At 45.6% G+C, this 17,275-nt stretch overlaps 1 protein-coding gene across 6 annotated transcripts in view; it reads right to left on the reverse strand.

Annotated features, from left to right (window-relative positions):
- VPS13B (vacuolar protein sorting 13 homolog B) overlaps nt 1-17,275 on the reverse strand; it is a 960,935-nt gene that overhangs the window by 503,908 nt on the left and 439,752 nt on the right. For 5 of the 6 annotated variants that reach the window (XM_054017507.1, XM_054017510.1, XM_054017508.1 and 2 more), the window contains exon 21: nt 14,395-14,542. In XM_054017507.1, the coding sequence (XP_053873482.1) occupies nt 14,395-14,542 (148 nt within the window). The remainder of the gene's footprint in view (nt 1-14,394; nt 14,543-17,275) is intronic. The other variant, XM_054017509.1, reaches the window with a different exon arrangement.

A 17,275-nucleotide genomic window follows, 5' to 3' on the forward strand; every position in this document is an offset into this window, starting at 1 on the left:
TCCCAGGCCTTTGGAGGTTTGGGCCTAGTGTTGTTTCTCAGCCCTGCCTGAGGGCCTGAGCTCTGACTCTGCACTGCCCCGCCCTGACCTAGGGCCTGGGCTTGCTACTAAGGGCTGGTCCACACAAAGCCCCCAGTTCGAACTAAGATACGTGAATAATGTAGCTGAAGTCGAAGTACCTTAGTTTGAAATTAAAGGTACTTACCGCGGGTCCACACATGGCAGGCAAGCTCCCCTGTCGACTCCGCCTACTCCTCTCGCGGAGCAGGATTACCGGCGTCGACGGCGAGCACTTCTGGGATCGATTTATTGCGTCTAGACAAGATGCGATAAATCAATCCCAGAAGATCGATTGCTTGCCGCCGAACCAGCGGGTAAGTATAGACGTACCCTAACTGTACTATTGTTGCTCAGCCCTGCCTGAGGGCCTGAGCCCTTGACTCTGGTGCCCCGCCCTGATCCAGGGCTTCGGTTTACGGTATTTGTTCCAGTACCACAAGGGCTGCCGAGGAAGACCCCGTGGCCAGACTAATTCCCCGACCAGCAACTGTGTGTAGTGAGCCACCGCCCCGAAGGGGGTCGAGCCCTGGCAAACCCTTGTACATACACTGAGGCTTAAATTTAAATGTTTACATAAAACTGCATGTGAATGAAATGTACATGGGCAAGCCAGAGATCTGCATACCCATGTGCAGATGCAACTCCTATCTACATCTGTACATCATGCATTCTACACCTGCAACTCCAGAGCATGCAAAAATGTGCATATATTTAAAAATTGAGGTCTAGGATTAGAACCAAACATTTTGTCATGTACATTGCAATCTTAAAAAAGATAAAAGAACAAATTTTGAAGAGATCTTTTTTTAAACAAACAGTGCTGTGCTGTAGCTTTGCTTGTCATATATAATATTTCCCACTTTCACATAATTTGGAAGTCTTTAACAAAGCAAGAATTAACTATGCCAAATTCCATAATGCATTCTTCAAAAGACTAACTACATTTAATTCAAAAAGGAAAATAGAATACTTAGTCAAACCACTCTATCTCCTGAGAGAAACAAAGCTATCATATTTTATTCATTAGTGTCAAACTCTGTGCCATGAAATTATTTTACAATGAAACTAAATACCCGATTAATCATAAAAGGAATGGGATTTAGTCTAAACTAGTAAGATAAAGTACATGATTAAAGTGAGCGATTCCTAATATAAATGAAATCTAACAAGGAAGTTTTCTTTTTTGCTGCAGTAATGTTCATTTTGCTAAATAATTAAAAACATGACTTCTCAACATCCACTTTTAATTTAAATTGAGCAGTTTTGCATTAGAAAACTAAGGAAGACTTTAACAACCCATGAAAATAGTTGTCTTTATTATTACCGTTATTTATCATTTATCAATTTTTGCTACAAAAAAAAGAGGTGGTCTGTAAAATCAACATCACCACCTTTCTTGACATCTCCAGATTTTGACCGACAGACTTTTTGACTAATAATTTCTGGTTTGACCATTACCAGCAATGGGAAATCTGATTCCCTTACGAAGAAGATAGTAGCAAAGGTCAGAATCAGCTAGAGAAATGAAAAAGAGAATGAGCCAGCCATAAGGATGAATTCTCAAAACTCAGGTCCAAAGTTATGTCCAGATAAAAAGTAGATGCTTGCATAAACAGGCAACTGCCACATACTAATGTTGCATTTGTGCATGCAAGTAAATATTTGCATGAGCAATTACCTGTGCAAAATGAAAGTTTGTGCAGTTTTTGTAGGTGTAATTCAGAATCCAAGTTTTGAAAAACTCACTTGGTACAAATACACACTTGCGCCTACCCTCACTCCTTCCCCCCATAACAACTTTGAAGAGCCATTAAAAATTCCATAATTGCAAATTAACCAGTTCTCAATGCCAAATATGCATTTATCCTAGTTCCCTCTTACTTTTCCTTTTCCAAGTAGCAGGCCCACCTCCCTTCCCACTCCTGAGTACAACTTTCTTCGGCATTTCATAAAGACTCTCACCTCCCTGGCTTTCCAAAGGGTATTTCCCCAGCTCTAGCACTCATACTTCCCACTTGCTTTCTCCCAACTACTAGCTTCACACTTATGAAGTTGCTCTGGGTTCCTGGGTTCCATGCAAAAGTATTCCTCCTCAGTCTATGGTTTCCTGCCTGAGGGAAATATGAGGATCAACACTGAGAGCAAACAAGCTTAGAGTAAAAGAGTGGGATGGGAAATGAGGGCTCCCAAAACATTATTATTTAATATTTATTTAAAGACAGCACCTGTAAGCACAGGACTTGAATACAGTGGAAATTAAAATATTAATAGAGTCATAGAGTTTAAGACCAGAAGAGACCACTTGATCATCTAGTCTTTCCTCCTTTATATCACAGGCCACCAATGACACTCAATAACCACACACTAAACCCAACAAGATGGATGCTTGGAGTTACAAGGTTGGACCATGTTCAGAATGAACAAATTAGGAGAAATGTGATGTTGGTACCAATCGTAGAAAAGCTGAGGGAATCCACATTTAGATGGTTTGGACATGTGAAAAGAAGATCAGAAAACTATATTAGAAAACAATGGTTACTAGCCTTTCGTACCTGTTGTTCTTTGAGATGTGTTGCACATGTCCATTCTATTCTTGGTGTATGCACGCCCCAGGCACAGTCATCAGAAATTTTCCCCTCAGTGGTACCTATTTGAGTTGCTCAAGTGCCCTCTGCTGCCTTGGGTCGCTAGTATCAGTATAAAGTGCCCAGACGATCTCAGTTCCTTTTTTCTAGAAACTCCGATGTAGAGGAGCAGGAGGGGGGATTCTGGAATGGACATATGACAACACGTCTCAAAGAACAGTTACAAAAGTTACTAACCGTTCTTCTTCTTTGAGTGATTGCACATGTGCATTCCACTCTTGCTGACTTCCAAGCAGTAATATAGGCAAATGAATCAGAGTACACATACACACAGAGCATAGCGTTCCTCCCCACCCCCCTCTGGAACAGAACCTGTGGCAACGGCGGTTCTGTCGGGTCGCAAACAAGTCTACTTGGGGAGTTCCCCACGCTCGGAAGAGCTGGTGAGTGACCCCCGAGTGGAGCGACCACTTGTGTTGGGAGGAGAAAACCCTGCTCAAGTGATCGGCCTGTGTGTTGTTGATGCCTGGCAGGTGGAAAGCCTTCGGGGAGATGCCGTAGGCTATACAGAACTCCCAGAGGCTGAGGGCTTCCAGGGCGAGGACCTTGTCCCGCCTTGCCTGTTGATGTAAAACGTGTCCGTGAGTACTCGGACCACCTTGCCACGCAACTGTGAGCTGAACGCCACACAGTCTAAGCATATCGCCCAGAGTTCCCTGACGTTTATGTGAAGGGACAGCTCCGCAGCTGACCACATCCCTTGGGTCTGTGAGTTCCTCATGTAGGTCTAGTGACGGGGTTGGGTCCTGGAATGGAATTCCCTGAAGCATATTGGCCGGGCAGGACCACCATTGTAGCATCGTGATTACCCGTGCTGGTACCGAGAGGACTTTGTCAGTTTGTCCCAGGCCAGGGAGAACTCTGAGGCTAACCAGAGTTGGAGGGGCCTCATCGGAAGCCTGGCGTGGCGGACCACGTACGTGCATGCCGCCATGTGGCCCAGGAGCCGCTCGCATGACCTGGCCATGGTGACAGGGAACTCCGTGACTGAGGCTATAAGTCCCTTCAGGGTCTGGAACCTGTTCTGGGGAAGGGAGGCTGTGGCTTTGGAGACATCCAGGAAGGCGCCTATGAATTCTATGTGCTGCACCAGGACCAGTGTCAACTTGGCCTCATTTACTAGAAGGCCTAAGTTGGCACACGTGGCCAAGAGCAGGTCCACGTAGTTCTGTACCTGGGACCGCGAGGTGCCCTTGAGCAGCTAGTCATTGAGGTTGGGGAATATCTGTACGCTTTGGCGTCTGAGGTAGGCCGCCACCACCACCATACACTTTGTGAATACCCTGGGCGCAGTGAACAGGCCAAAGGGGAGGACCATAAATTGGTAGTGGTCCTGCCCCACCAGAAAGCAGAGGAAGCGTCTGTGCCCCTTGAATATATGGATATGGAAGTATGCATCCTGAAGGTCCAGGGCCATATACCAGTTGCCAGGGTCCAGAGAGGGTATGATACATGCCAGAGAGACCATGCAAAATCGTCATTTTGCCATGAACCGATTGGGGCCTCGCAGATCCAGGATGGGTCTGAGCCCCCCTTTCGCTTTGGGGATCAGGAAATAATGGGAGTAAAACCCTTTTTCCCGGAATTCCCACGGAACCTTCTCCACGGCTCCCAAGCTGAGGAGCCGACCCACTTCCTGCTGTAGCATGGGTAAATTCGACGGGTCCCCCCTGCCGTTCATGGGAGAGGGGAGGAAGGGCAGGGGCAAGACAAATTGTAGCGTATAACCCTGGGAAATGGTGTTGAGAACCCATTGGTCTGATGTTATCCGGGACCATTCCATAAGGAACACAGACAAGCAGTTGCTGAAAGCAAACTTTATTGGTAGGAGGGTCCTCTCGGGGGTCCCCTGGGTACCCTCCTGAAACCAGTCAAAACTGCCTCTTGCCCTGCTGCTTGCCCCTGGAGGGCCCAGGCTGCGGGAAAGAGCAAGACTGCCTCTGAGGTTGCCTTTTTTGGGTTTTGGACCTCTTGTAGGCGGGCTCGTGTTTCGGCTGGGGCGCAGGGACGGAGGCTTGTGTCTTAGCTTCTCCTTGGGCGGGACGTAGAGCCCGAGGGTCTGAAGGGTGGTACGTGAGTCCTTCATGCCATGGAGCCTCACGTCTGTTTGTTCTGCGAACAGGTCCTTGCCGTTAAAGGGAAGATCCTGCATCACAGACTGTGCCTCTGCAGAGAGCCCGGACAGCAGTAGCCACAATGCCCTGCGCATGGACACGGCTGAGGCCATGGACTAAGCAGCCATGTCAGCTGCATCCGCCGCCGCCTGCAGAACAGCCTTTGCGGCGGCAGCGCCCTCCTCCACCAGCGCCTTAAAATCCTTCCTTTCATGCTCCGGAAGGGAAGGCTCAAATTTCAGCAGTGACCCCCACAAGTTAAACTCATATCGACTGACGAGGGCCAGGTGATTGGCCACCCGGAGCTGGAAGCTGGTGGACGAATAAAGCTTCCTGCCAAATGAGTCCAGTCTTTTGGAGTCTTTATTCTTGGGTGCGGGTCCTGGCTGGCCTTGTCCCTGTAATTTACGGACTCTACCACTAGGGAGTTGGGGGCCGGGTGGGTATAAAGGTATTCGTGCCCTTTCGTGGGCACGAAGTATTTGCGCTCCGCCTTTTTTTATATTGGGGCAAGGGAGACTGGCGTTCGCCAGAGGGCATTGGAGATGTTAGCCACTCCATCGTGGAGCAGGAGGGCCACTCTGCCTGGTGCCGAGGATGAGAGCACATTGAACAGTGAGTCCGAAGGTCCCTTCATCTCCTCAGCTTAGAGATGGAGACTGGATGCTACTTGCTTTAGTAGCTCCTGATGAGTCCTGAAGTCCTCCTGCGGTACAGAGGGGGCGGGGCTGTGATCTTGTCATCCGGTGCGGGGGAAGGGGCCGGTACTGGGCTCTGCACGTTGGCTGATGCCATGGGAGCCACCCCTTGGTCGGACTCCTTGTGCAGTGCCAAGGAACTGTGACCCACCGATCTATCCCTCAGAGGTCTGGATACCGTGGCTGAAGGAGCCTCCGATGCTCCTGCTAATGACCGAGGGCCCTGCTGGGTGTGCCTGGGGGGGCCAGGAGGTCCACTGGTACCACTGGCTTTGCCACGGGGGCCCTTGCCATTGACTCTGGTGCAGCACCGGCAGCACCAGCTGGTCGGGTTGGCCCGGCTGAGTCATAGGGCGCTGCGTGTAGGTCAAGGTCGGGGTTACCAACGACCTATCAGTGCCATGCGAGCAGTACGCGCGGTGGTGCCGAGAACGACGTCTGCCACGGGACTCCGATGTCGAGGAATGGTGCTGCCTCGAGCTGTTACTCCTCGAGACGCTTCGACACCTGGATCTGTGACGACGTGGAGCTGGCGATCCCCGCCGGGAGTCGTGGTCACGGTGCCTTGACGCGCGAGAGCTGGAGCGTGACTGACGACGGCATCTGTGCCGGGAGTGGTTCTGGTAACTCTGCCGAGAGTGGGAGCGTCTACGGAGTCGGCGCCTGTCCCGCCGATACTCTGTACTCGGCGTGGAGCGGTGCCTGGAACTCCACTCCAATGGCACCTGACCAGACAACCTGGAGGGCGATGAGAGCGGAGGCTGGAGGCTGTGTCCTGACAGGACACTGAGTGGCTAGCGGGCCCAAGAGCAGTCCCCTAACCGGGATCTGCGTCGGGTCGGCGTCGGCTGTCAAGAGCCCAGCAGCGGCTTGCCTCTAGAGCAGGGTCTGGGTGCCGGTGGTGCCCCAGGCACCTGCAGAGTCATAATGTCTTTGGCTGCCTGCAGGGCCTCCGGTGTCGAAGGCATGCAGACTTCAGCTGGAGAGGTCTGACGATGCAACTGAGCTGCTCCGCTAGTCCTGAGTCGGAGCTCTAGAGCCCAGGGGGGAACTGGGGCCGCCTACCGCAGGTCTAGCCTCACCCCGTGCCTTCTCTCAACGCTTCTGAGAAGACGGAGCCTTCCTCTGCTTTTTCGATGGGGAGCGGTGCTGGCCACCCGAAGGTGCTGGGAGATCGCCGCGCACCGAAGACAAAGTGCCTGGTGCCGATTCCACTCGGTGTACCGGGGTTGGAGCCAGTGCTGACTCCATGGGAAGGGCCCAAAGTCTAATGTGTCTCTCTTTTTTTGTCCTGGGTTTAAAGGACCTGCAGATCTTACAGAGATTGCTGATGTGAGATTCGCCCAGGCAGCGGAGACAGTCGGTGTGCGGGTCACTTCTGGGCATCAAACGCCTGCAAGACTTGCATGATTTAAACCCTGGGGCCCGGGGCATGCCCTGGCCCGAGCACTAATTAACTAAACTGGAACTTTTAATGAACTAACTAATACAGGTACTACTAACAACAAACAAGTTCTGGGACAAGCTGGAGCGAGTAGTTCCAATGCACCGTCACTGGTGGCAAGAAGGAACTGAGGGTGGAGTGAGTGTGGCTCCCCTTATAGCGCGCTACACAGGTGTCACTCCAGGGGTCGCAGCAGCGCTCCCCCTATGAGTACTGCTAAGGGAAAAACTTCCGGCACCAGTGCATGTGGCAAGCATGCACACCTACTGTGGAATACATATGAGCAAGCACTCGAAGAGGAACCTGGACTGCAGCCTTGAAGGGAGCAGAATTGGTTACACTGTCTGTTGTCCTTGTTTGCAAACAGGTCTATTTGGGGAGTCTCCCAGTGCTGGAAAATGCCTCTAGCTACATCCAGGCAAAGAGACCACTTGAGACGGGAGCAAGACCTGCTCACATGATCTGCCAGCTCGTACTACGCTTCCAGAAGTTGAGAGGCCTTGATGGGCTATACAAAATTCCCATAGGTGAACTGCTTCTTGACAAAGGAGGGAAGAGTGAGCTCTCTCTCCTTGCCTATTTATGTAAAACATGGTTGCAATGTTGTCTGTAAGAACAAATAAGCTTCTGCCCCTGATATGAGGCAGGACCATCTGACAGGCAAGACAAACCACCCTGAGTCTATGACATTGATATGAAAAGAGAGATTTCGCCAGAGACCAAAGACGCTGAGTTCTGATGAGCCCCAGGTGAGCTCCCCACCCTAGCGCTAATGCGTCTGAGACCAGAGTAATTGATGGTTGAGGGCTAATGTGTCTGAGACCAGTGTAATTGATGGTTGACGGCGGATGAAGGGGAACCCCTGCACAAACATTGAGAGGATCCAACCACCAATTCAAAGAGATGAGAACCTGTGAGCGTACCGTGAGCACAATGTCCAGATGGAGACGGCTTGACAAGTATACTGAGGCCAGCCATGTCTGGAGAGGTCTGAGATGCAGTCTTCTGTGTTGTACCACATATGTGCATGAGGCCATGTGGCCTAGGAGCCCAACACAGTTTCAGGCTATTGTGATTGGATGACCTTTGAAGTGTGTCACCAGTGATTGGATTGATTGGAATTGTAACTTGGGGAGGAACAACCTGGCCTAGGTGGAGTTCAACAACACCCCAATAAACTCTATCCTCTGTACCAGACAAAAGGTAGACTTGTCTGCATTGATCAGAAGGCCTAGTGCTATGAACTTCAACTGGATGAGTTGAGCTCTGAACACAACCTGAGCCATGGACCAGTCCTTGACTAGCCAATCATCCAGATAAGGTAGATAAGGTAGACCTGAACCTTTAATCTCCTCAGGAAAGCTCCCAATATGGCTATACACTTTGTGAACATGCAAGCAGCTGCACTGCCAACTGTAATGTGAATTCTGGTACAGTAAGAGGAGCATTCCTTACTAATGCCAAGGCACTCGGTGCTGAGTCTGACTGGCCTGACTCAGATGGAGATCTCAGTGCCTCCTCCATGAGCAGAAACTTTAGCCTGGCCTCCCAATCCTTCTTTGTGTGAGGCTTAAAATCCATGCAAATTTGTCAATGGTCCCCAGTATAAGCTTTCCCCAGGCACTTTAAGTAACTTGTGTGGGGGTCACTCAGGCATAGCCTTGTTGCAGGAAATGCAGGCTTTAAGCCCGGTGACCGAGGCATCCCTGGGCACTGGGAATTGGCCAAAAAAATGATAAACACTGAAATCTAACTACTTAACTAATAACTAAACTAAAACTAACTAATTATTTACAATATACAGAGGAAAGTCCACAGAGAGAACTTGCGAATGCAAGAAGAGCAGTTCCAGTGACCATCAGAGGAGGTAAAAAGGAACTGAGAGGGGACAGGGTTGGCTGGGTGCTTCTTACTGGCACCAACATTGTGTGGCAATAGAGAGTACTCGAGCCGCCCCAAAAGGCACCACCGAGGAAAAATTTATGGCAATTGTGGGGCATGCACACATCAAGAGAGGAATGCACATGTGCAATCACACAAATAAGAACAGGATATTAAACGTCGAAGTGGAGGGTAAGAAAAGAGTTGGAAAACCCAAAACTAGGTGGATAGATGTCATACAAAGAGATCTGATTAATTGTAGAGTTTCTGAGGAACTGAGTCAAGAAAGACTGGAATGGAGAAAAAGGATTTGAAGAGCCAACCCCATATAAATGGGAATAAGGCTAAAAGAAGAAGGAGAATTATGGCAGCACCCAGAAACCCCAATCAAAATATGAGTCCCATTTTGCTAGATTCTAAACAAACACATATGAAGACAAGGTCTCTGCCCTGAAGAGCCTACAATATAATGAGATAAGAGGCATATGAAGGGTGAGGTGCAAGAGGAATATAGTCAAATATATACATTTTTTATGTCTGGTGGCCGAAGTGCCTCTGTAGTGCCGTGCACATTTCCCCTTCTTTAGGGGTCTTTAAACAACACAAACACCCTATAGTCTTTCTCCTTCAATCACAGTCCTTCTTGGGGTCCGGTTTCTTTATTTACAAAGTTCCAAAAATGCAAACAGAAACAAACACACACAAAAATGAATTTCCCCAATCACTTTCAGAGTCCCCAGAAATATGTCCCAAGGCATGACTCTTACCTCAGTGACAGAGGGAGTGGGAAAAGGTTTACTTGCACAGACTCTCTTACCAGCTCGCAGGTGCCCTAATCAAGCTGACTCCCTTGCAGCTTCTCAGACTCAGTCCCCTCTTTCCAGAGCACCAATAGCTCTCTTATAAGGAACCAGCTGCTAGAGGTTCCTTCCCTGCACCAGATGTCTCCGGTTGGCTCATTTAGCAAGCCTGCTCCAGGCTTCTAGTCTCCTACATGCAGTTCCCTCTCTCCCTCTGCTTTTTCACAATGTACATATACACATTTATAATCTTTTAAAAATGATAAATCGATAAAGTGGCAATGGACATCCTGTTTGTCCATCAAACCACCTTTAATTGACTGATTTCTTATAGGCATCACTGTAGATTGGTTCTGAGGAAATATTTAAAAGAAGCAAAGGGTAGAGACTTTACCTTCCTACTTTATCATTCCCGACTCCCTTTTCTATTTCCCTTTGAAAATCCCAGTCTGTAATCTACCCTTCTGATTTAACATGAATATGGTGTTAATAAAGACTATGTTTTCCCCCAAAATTTCCTCTTCTGTTTATGAAAAAATAGATATATTCAGCTTGGGTTCCTATCACCATTCTACTCTATTTTGTTTTTTGATCAATGGTTCATTACTGAAATGATATTCACAAATATTCACATAATTTCAGTCAGTCAGTCACAGTCACATATTTATGACAACATTATAATCAATTTCAGAACACACACTGTGGCTTCATAATTAGTTACAGAACAAACTCTCATATCAATATTAACCATCGAAAGCACACATGTATTATTAGGACAATTTTCAGATGTTTTCACTATCAATGATGTCATAGCCATATCTGTAATATCCACTGTAAAGGCATATTTTCTGTCACAGTTCCTTTTCAAATGCATTAATTCAGTAACAAAATAGCAATAAAAAAGCACTAGAATTAGAGTACTAGATTCTGATTTCAGTTATATCAGTGAAAATCTTGAGTAATTCTACTGAATACCTGGAAAAATACATACACGCACATTTTATATCCTTCCCACACAAATGCTGGCACATAGGGTGGAAACCATCTCTTCCATTCATCTCTGTCATTTGTTGCTGCTTCCATTTGCTCGGTGGTGTTCACTCAACTATTCTGCCTTTCCTGACTAGGATTCTTTTTAAGGTTTCTCTAAGGCGGGGTCCCCAAACTTTTTCGGCCATGCTCCCATCTTACGCAGGCTGCACCCCCCTGGGAGCCAGGGCCAGGAGTGGGACCAGAGCTAGAAGTGGGAGCCGTGGGTACGGCTGGGAGCAGAGCCACAGCAGGGCCTGGGGCAGGGCTGGGACGGGGCTGGAGCAGAGCAGGGGGGCTGACCCAGGCCCCGCCGCATCCCCTAAATGTTCCTCCATGTCCCCCTAGAGGGGCACACCCCACAGTTTGGGGATCACTGCTCTAAGGCATCCTCATTTCCTTAAATCAGTTGGTATTCACTTGACAAGCTTCATGTGGAAGTCTGTGTGTTGTCATCCAAAGTATATGCCCCAAATATCTCGAGCACTCCCTTCTGATTCTGGTGCAAATGAGCTGCTAGTTGGTGTTTCCTCTACCCCGCTATAAAGCAACCCGATATAACACGGGTTCGCATATAGCACGGTAACAATGGGGCTCGGGCAGTGCTTTAAATGGCCCAGGGCTCTGGCTGCTGCGGGGAGCCTTGGGCCCTCTAAATCACTGCTGGAGCCCTGCTGCCCCTACGCCAGGGCTACGGCAGCAGGGCTTGGACGGTGATTTAAAGGGCCCAGGCTCCCCGCAGTGGCTGGAGCCCGGAGCTCTTTAAATCACCGCTGGAGCCCTGCCACCCCTACCCAGGGGCTGCGGCAGCGGGGCTCGCCCGTGATTTAAAGGGCCTGGGGCTCTGGCTGCTGCGGGGAGCCCAGGGCCCTTTAAATCACCATTGGAGCCCTGCCGCCCCTACCCCAATATAACGGTGTTTCACCTATAACTCGGTAGGGATTTTTGGCTCCCCACGACCGCGTTATATCGGAGTAGACGTGTATTTCAGATGATTCCATGTTTCCATTGGTCAAGAGGACTATTTTTTCCCCAAACTTCATTGAACAATTCTGTCAATTTCATTAGATGGGGGTATCAAGTACTTTTAGCATTGCTGCTATAATTTGATCATCCTCCACTGCTTTAAGAACAGGAGTACTTGTGGCACCTTAGAGACTAACAAATTTATTAGAGCATAAGCTTTCGTGGACTACAGCCCACTTCTTCGAATGCATACAGAGTGGAATAAATATTGAGGAGATATATATACACACATACAGAGAGCATAAACAGGTGGGAGTTGCCTTAACAACTCTGAGAGGCCAATTAAGTAAGAGAAAAAAAACTTCTGAAGTGATAATCAAGATAGCCCAGTACAGACAGTTTGATAAGAAGTGTGAGAATACTTACAAGGGGAGATAGATTCAATGTTTGTAATGGCTCAGCCATTCCCAGTCCTTATTCAATCCTTTGTTGATTGTGTCTAGTTTGCATATCAATTCCAGCTCAGCAGTCTCTCATTGGAGTTTTTGAAGTTTTTCTGTTGTAATATAGCCACCCGCAGGTCTGTCATTGAATGACCAGATAGGTTAAAGTGTTCTCCCACTGTTTTTTGAGTATTATGATTCCTGATGTCAGATTTGTGTCCATTAATTCTTTTGCGTAGAGACTGTCCGGTTTGGCCAATGTACATGGCAGAGGGGCATTGCTGGCACATGATGGCATATATCACATTGGTAGATGTGCAGGTGAACGAGCCCCTGATGGTATGGCTGATGTGATTAGGTCCTATGATGATGTCACTTGAATAGATATGTGGACAGAGTTGGCATCGGGCTTTGTTACAAGGATAGTTTCCTGGGTCGGTGGTTTTGTCTGTACTGGGCTATCTTGATTATCACTTCAAAAGTTTTTTTTCTCTTACTTAATTGGCCTCTCAGAGTTGGTAAGACAACTCCCACCTGTTTATGCTCTCTGTATGTGTGTATATATATCTCCTCAATATTTATTCCACTCTGTATGCATCCGAAGAAGTGGGCTGTAGTCCACGAAAGCTTATGCTCTAATAAATTTGTTAGTCTCTAAGGTGCCACAAGTACGCTTGTTCTTTTTGCGGATACAGACTAACACGGCTGCTACTCTGAAACCTCCACTGCTTTGTTATTTTTCAGCTTTTTGACTACAGCCTGTGCTTCTGATATCTCTATTGGATCAATGTTAATATCAAGTTGATCAGATTCACATTTCATCAGATCTGGTGCTGTGGTGGGGCTGAGTCTACTGAGTACTTCTTTGAAATGCTCTGTCTATCTGTTTTTCTGTTCTACCTCAGTTGTAAGCATTTTTCCATCTTTGCTTTTTCTTGGCTCATGTCCTGTTTTGAAATTTTCACACAGAGTTTTAGTCACTTGGTAAACAGCTCTGTGGTTTCCTATCATATCATCAGCTTCAGCTGCTAGCTCTACAACATAAGCCCACCTGCTGCACACTGATGTGGCTGCTGGTCCCAAGCCCAGGTAAAGTGGGGAGGGCTGAACACAGGGCTGACCATTTGGCTTTGTAGAAACATCTTACTGGTTATAGAAATGGAATCAGGCTACCACTCTGTTAAAAATGAACTCTGCCGACCCCTAATGCTGCATGACAGCTCCTGGTGAAAGCCAGTCTCTGGAAGCCAGGAACCCAAAAACTGATGCTAGCACAATAAAACAGAGCTGGTTACTGGAACATGAGAACAACGTTTCAAATACCAAAGATCTCAGCGATCATGAGGGAGATGGACAACTATAAACTTTAAATTCTGGGTATCAATGAGAGCAGATTGATAAGTGCAGAAAACAACCACTTCAAGCAAAAGAAGAAACATCTCATTTACTCATTTACTCAGGTTGTAGTGACAACAAACCCACAGAGGGAGTAGTGCTCATTATAATAGATTCTGCTGACAAATCACTCATCGACTGGGAACCTATTAACCCATGCATCATTTTTGCAAGATTCCAAACCAGATTCCTAAAGACATCAATCATATAGTGCTGACAGAAGAACATAGCAATGAGGATAACGATAAGTTCTATGCAGGAAAATACACCAGTGTAAATGAAAGCAGAATTTGGTCCCATGTATTGTATAAGGATTACTACACTTTTTAAATGGCTAGAATCAAATTTTTCGCTATGATAGCCCAGAAATGTACAGACTGTCATGTCCATTGACGATCAGTAATAGCACACTACAACATAAGCATAGACATTTGTTAAGGACCACAAACTACTCCAGCATTTAAGTTTTTGCTAAAGACAGAAAACAAAGTGGTGGCTAATACACTTTCCATAACTAGGTGGTCTTGAAAATACTGCATTGTACTTTATTTAAACATAAGACCCTGATACTGCAAAGACTTTTGAACATGCTAGAACGAGATTATGTGAGTAGTCCCATTGACATTATATATCAAGACAATAATTAAAATTCTAATGTAAGTGCATCTGCTTCATCAGCTTAGCAAGAGCACTGTCTGAAAGAGCGTGGACCTCAATAACAACAGCAAAACAAGAGGGAAATAAAATGTGTTTTAGAATTGAAAAATCTGATGATTTTTAATTACATAAATTGTAAATAAAGTGAGAGTTTTAAAACGAACCGTTTAAGTTTGAAAAATGTAATGCCACTAAAAATGCTTGTGTGTAATGTGAGGGTGACAAGACAAAATGGCCAGATTCAATTAAAATGAGAACATACCTGTTACAGTTTTTGTTTTGACAGGGCTGCTGGCATACTCAGAAGCTTGATATGACTGCTGCTTTGCCAAAGGCATGCTTCCAACTGACACCTCATCCTCTTTTTTTCTCGTTACTGGCATACCAAGAGGAACAGTTCCTACGGGCTGCTAGAAACGGGAAAAAAGTAAGTGCTACATGGTGACTAATTCAGAGACAATGAATATATATGATAGAACATTACATCATCATAGAAAGCATATCATAAACTGTTACTTTGCCCAAAAAAACTCCTAGAAAAAAACTTGAAATTATAATTCAAGCACATATAATGTGAAAAATGAGCACACTGAACTCCTTCAGTATGTATTAAATAGATTAAAATCTTAAAATATGTTTAGATTCAGATTTCTGCATATAACTCTTTGTTCCTGAAAATGCTCTGAAATATAAAAAAATGTCAAAGACAGTAAAATGGTAATATTTTATCTGTAAACTAACCGAAACTTAAAGAATAAATCTGGACAAATGACAGTGACCAAAGAAAAACTGAAGTCTGGATGTCTGAGGTTCCCAGAAACTGAAAGATGTTTGTGTGAGATATGAATTCTAAGACATTTTAATAAATAATAATGATGATAAATTGTACAGTCCTTTATATACAAAACAATTTACAAACTTTAACTAATTAAACCTCAAAATGTTGGATGAAGTAAACATTTTTATTATTTACACAATGCCATGTGTATTCCAGGTGCTTTATAGAAAAAAAAAAAAAAAAAAAAAAAAAGGATGAAATCTATACCTTAAATACTAAGGACCACCTTCTTACAGTTACTAATGTTGAATAATATCTTATTTCTTTGGCAGTCTGAGTAAAATCAATGAAGCTACACATGAAGTAAGATATTGCTTAATACGAGTAAGGGTATTAGAATCCATTCCTAAAGTAAGTGTTACTTTCCCATTTTATGGAGTGGAGAAACAGGTCCAGAGAGATTAAATGATTTACCCAAGGCCAAACAGTCAGTGCTGAGATTAGAAAACAGAGTGCCTGGCTCTAAGATATGTCTTCAAGTCATCAAGACACGTTTTCTTTTTAATGTACGTTATTCAAAAAATCAAAATGTCAGGACTGTGGGCCATTGCTACACAATTGACCATTAGGCTCTTTAAGTAAACAGCCCCTCAAATTGTCTTAGAAGCTACACCATAGCTGGCAACAGTCGCTGGGAAATAGGAGATTTTTTCCCCCAAGGCCTGACCATTAGTAGGAGAGAACTACTACACATTCCCAATGCTGATTTTGCTTTTGTTTATTATTTACAGATGATACGTTTCTCTGAAGACCAGACAGCAGGGTTACACATACTTTAATCAAGTTTTTTGCTGCTGTTTAAATTTGTTGGTATTAGAGTGATAATGTAATTCATATAGCCGAGAAAAAAGAAACCTCACACGTTGCATGAGGAATCTTTGTGGGAAACAGTTTGTGTGAGGCAGGGGTTATGTGCTTGTAAATTTCCCCCAATGGAAAACAGATTACTGCATTAAGCCTCGCGCACACACACAAAATATCGTCCATGGATGAGTGCTGCTAAACACCTTTAATAATGCTTAGGAACTCCACTAGGAAAATAAGTTAGTGCAAGAAAAACAAACTGATCATCGAGATGAGGGCATACCATCGATTTATATAAGGGCAATAATATATTCTCAGGAAGTAGTATGTTTTAATCATACCCCAAAGAAACCAACTTGAATGCACCTACAATGGGATGTGAGACAGAAAAGAGCAGCCCCACTGCTGTAGACAAATAGAACACCACAGGATATGCCCATCAAACACAAGCCATGCACCAGAAAGCCCTAAAGTCATTCTAGCAACGCAAAAGGAATTTTCAGTCAGGACCAAAAAAGCAAGATAAGGTTTATGGCATAAAATTATTTTCCATACGGAAAGACAGGTCAAAAGAAAATTTGTCAAGCACACTTTTGTCAAGACACATTTAGTAATACTACATTTCTCTTTTGAAAATTTAGCCACTTATCCTTCTATGAATATTTTATATGGCAAAAATGATTGAACCTTTCCTACCGCCTTAGGGTGACCAGACAGCAAATGTGAAAAATTGGGACGGGGGTGGGGGTAATAGGACCCTATATAAGAAAAAGACCCCAAAATAGGGACTGTCCCTATAAAAGTGGGACATCTGGTCACCCTATACCACCTACAGCTGAGAATCTTTTTCTTCTACAATTTGGCATTTCTGGATATGACACGGCAAAGAGTGCTGGCATGCCAAATTAAAGCAGTGGCTTGGAAACTATGACCAGAGACTATGAGACACAATGAAATTACAGGCTGGAGACCGACTGCTTAAGCAGCAGCTCTGCAGAAAAGGACCTGGGGATTACAGTGGATGAGAAGCTGGATATGAGTCAACAATGTACTCTTGTTGCCAAGAAGGCTAGTGGCATATTGGGCTCCATTAGTAGGAACATAAGAACATAAGAAAGGCCATACCGGGTCAGACCTGTCTACCGACAGTGGCCAATGCCAGGTGCCCCAGAGGGAGTGAACCTAACAGGCAATGATCAAGTGATCTCTCTCCTGCCATTCATCTCCACCCTCTGACAGACAGAGGCTAGGGACACCATTCCTTACCCATCCTGGCTAATAGCCATTAATGGACTTAACCACCATGAATTTATCCAGTTCTCTTTTAAACTCTGTTATAGTCCTAGCCTTCACTACCTCCTCAGGTAAGGAGTTCCACAAGCTGACTGTGCGCTGCGTGAAGAAGAACTTCCTTTTATTTGTTTTAAACCTGCTGCCTATTAATTTCATTTGATGACTCCTAGTTCTTGTATTATGGGAATAAGTAAATAACTTTTCCTTA

Source organism: Malaclemys terrapin, chromosome 2 (genome assembly GCF_027887155.1).
Source record: "Malaclemys terrapin pileata isolate rMalTer1 chromosome 2, rMalTer1.hap1, whole genome shotgun sequence".
NCBI classification, from domain to species: Eukaryota; Metazoa; Chordata; order Testudines; family Emydidae; genus Malaclemys; species Malaclemys terrapin.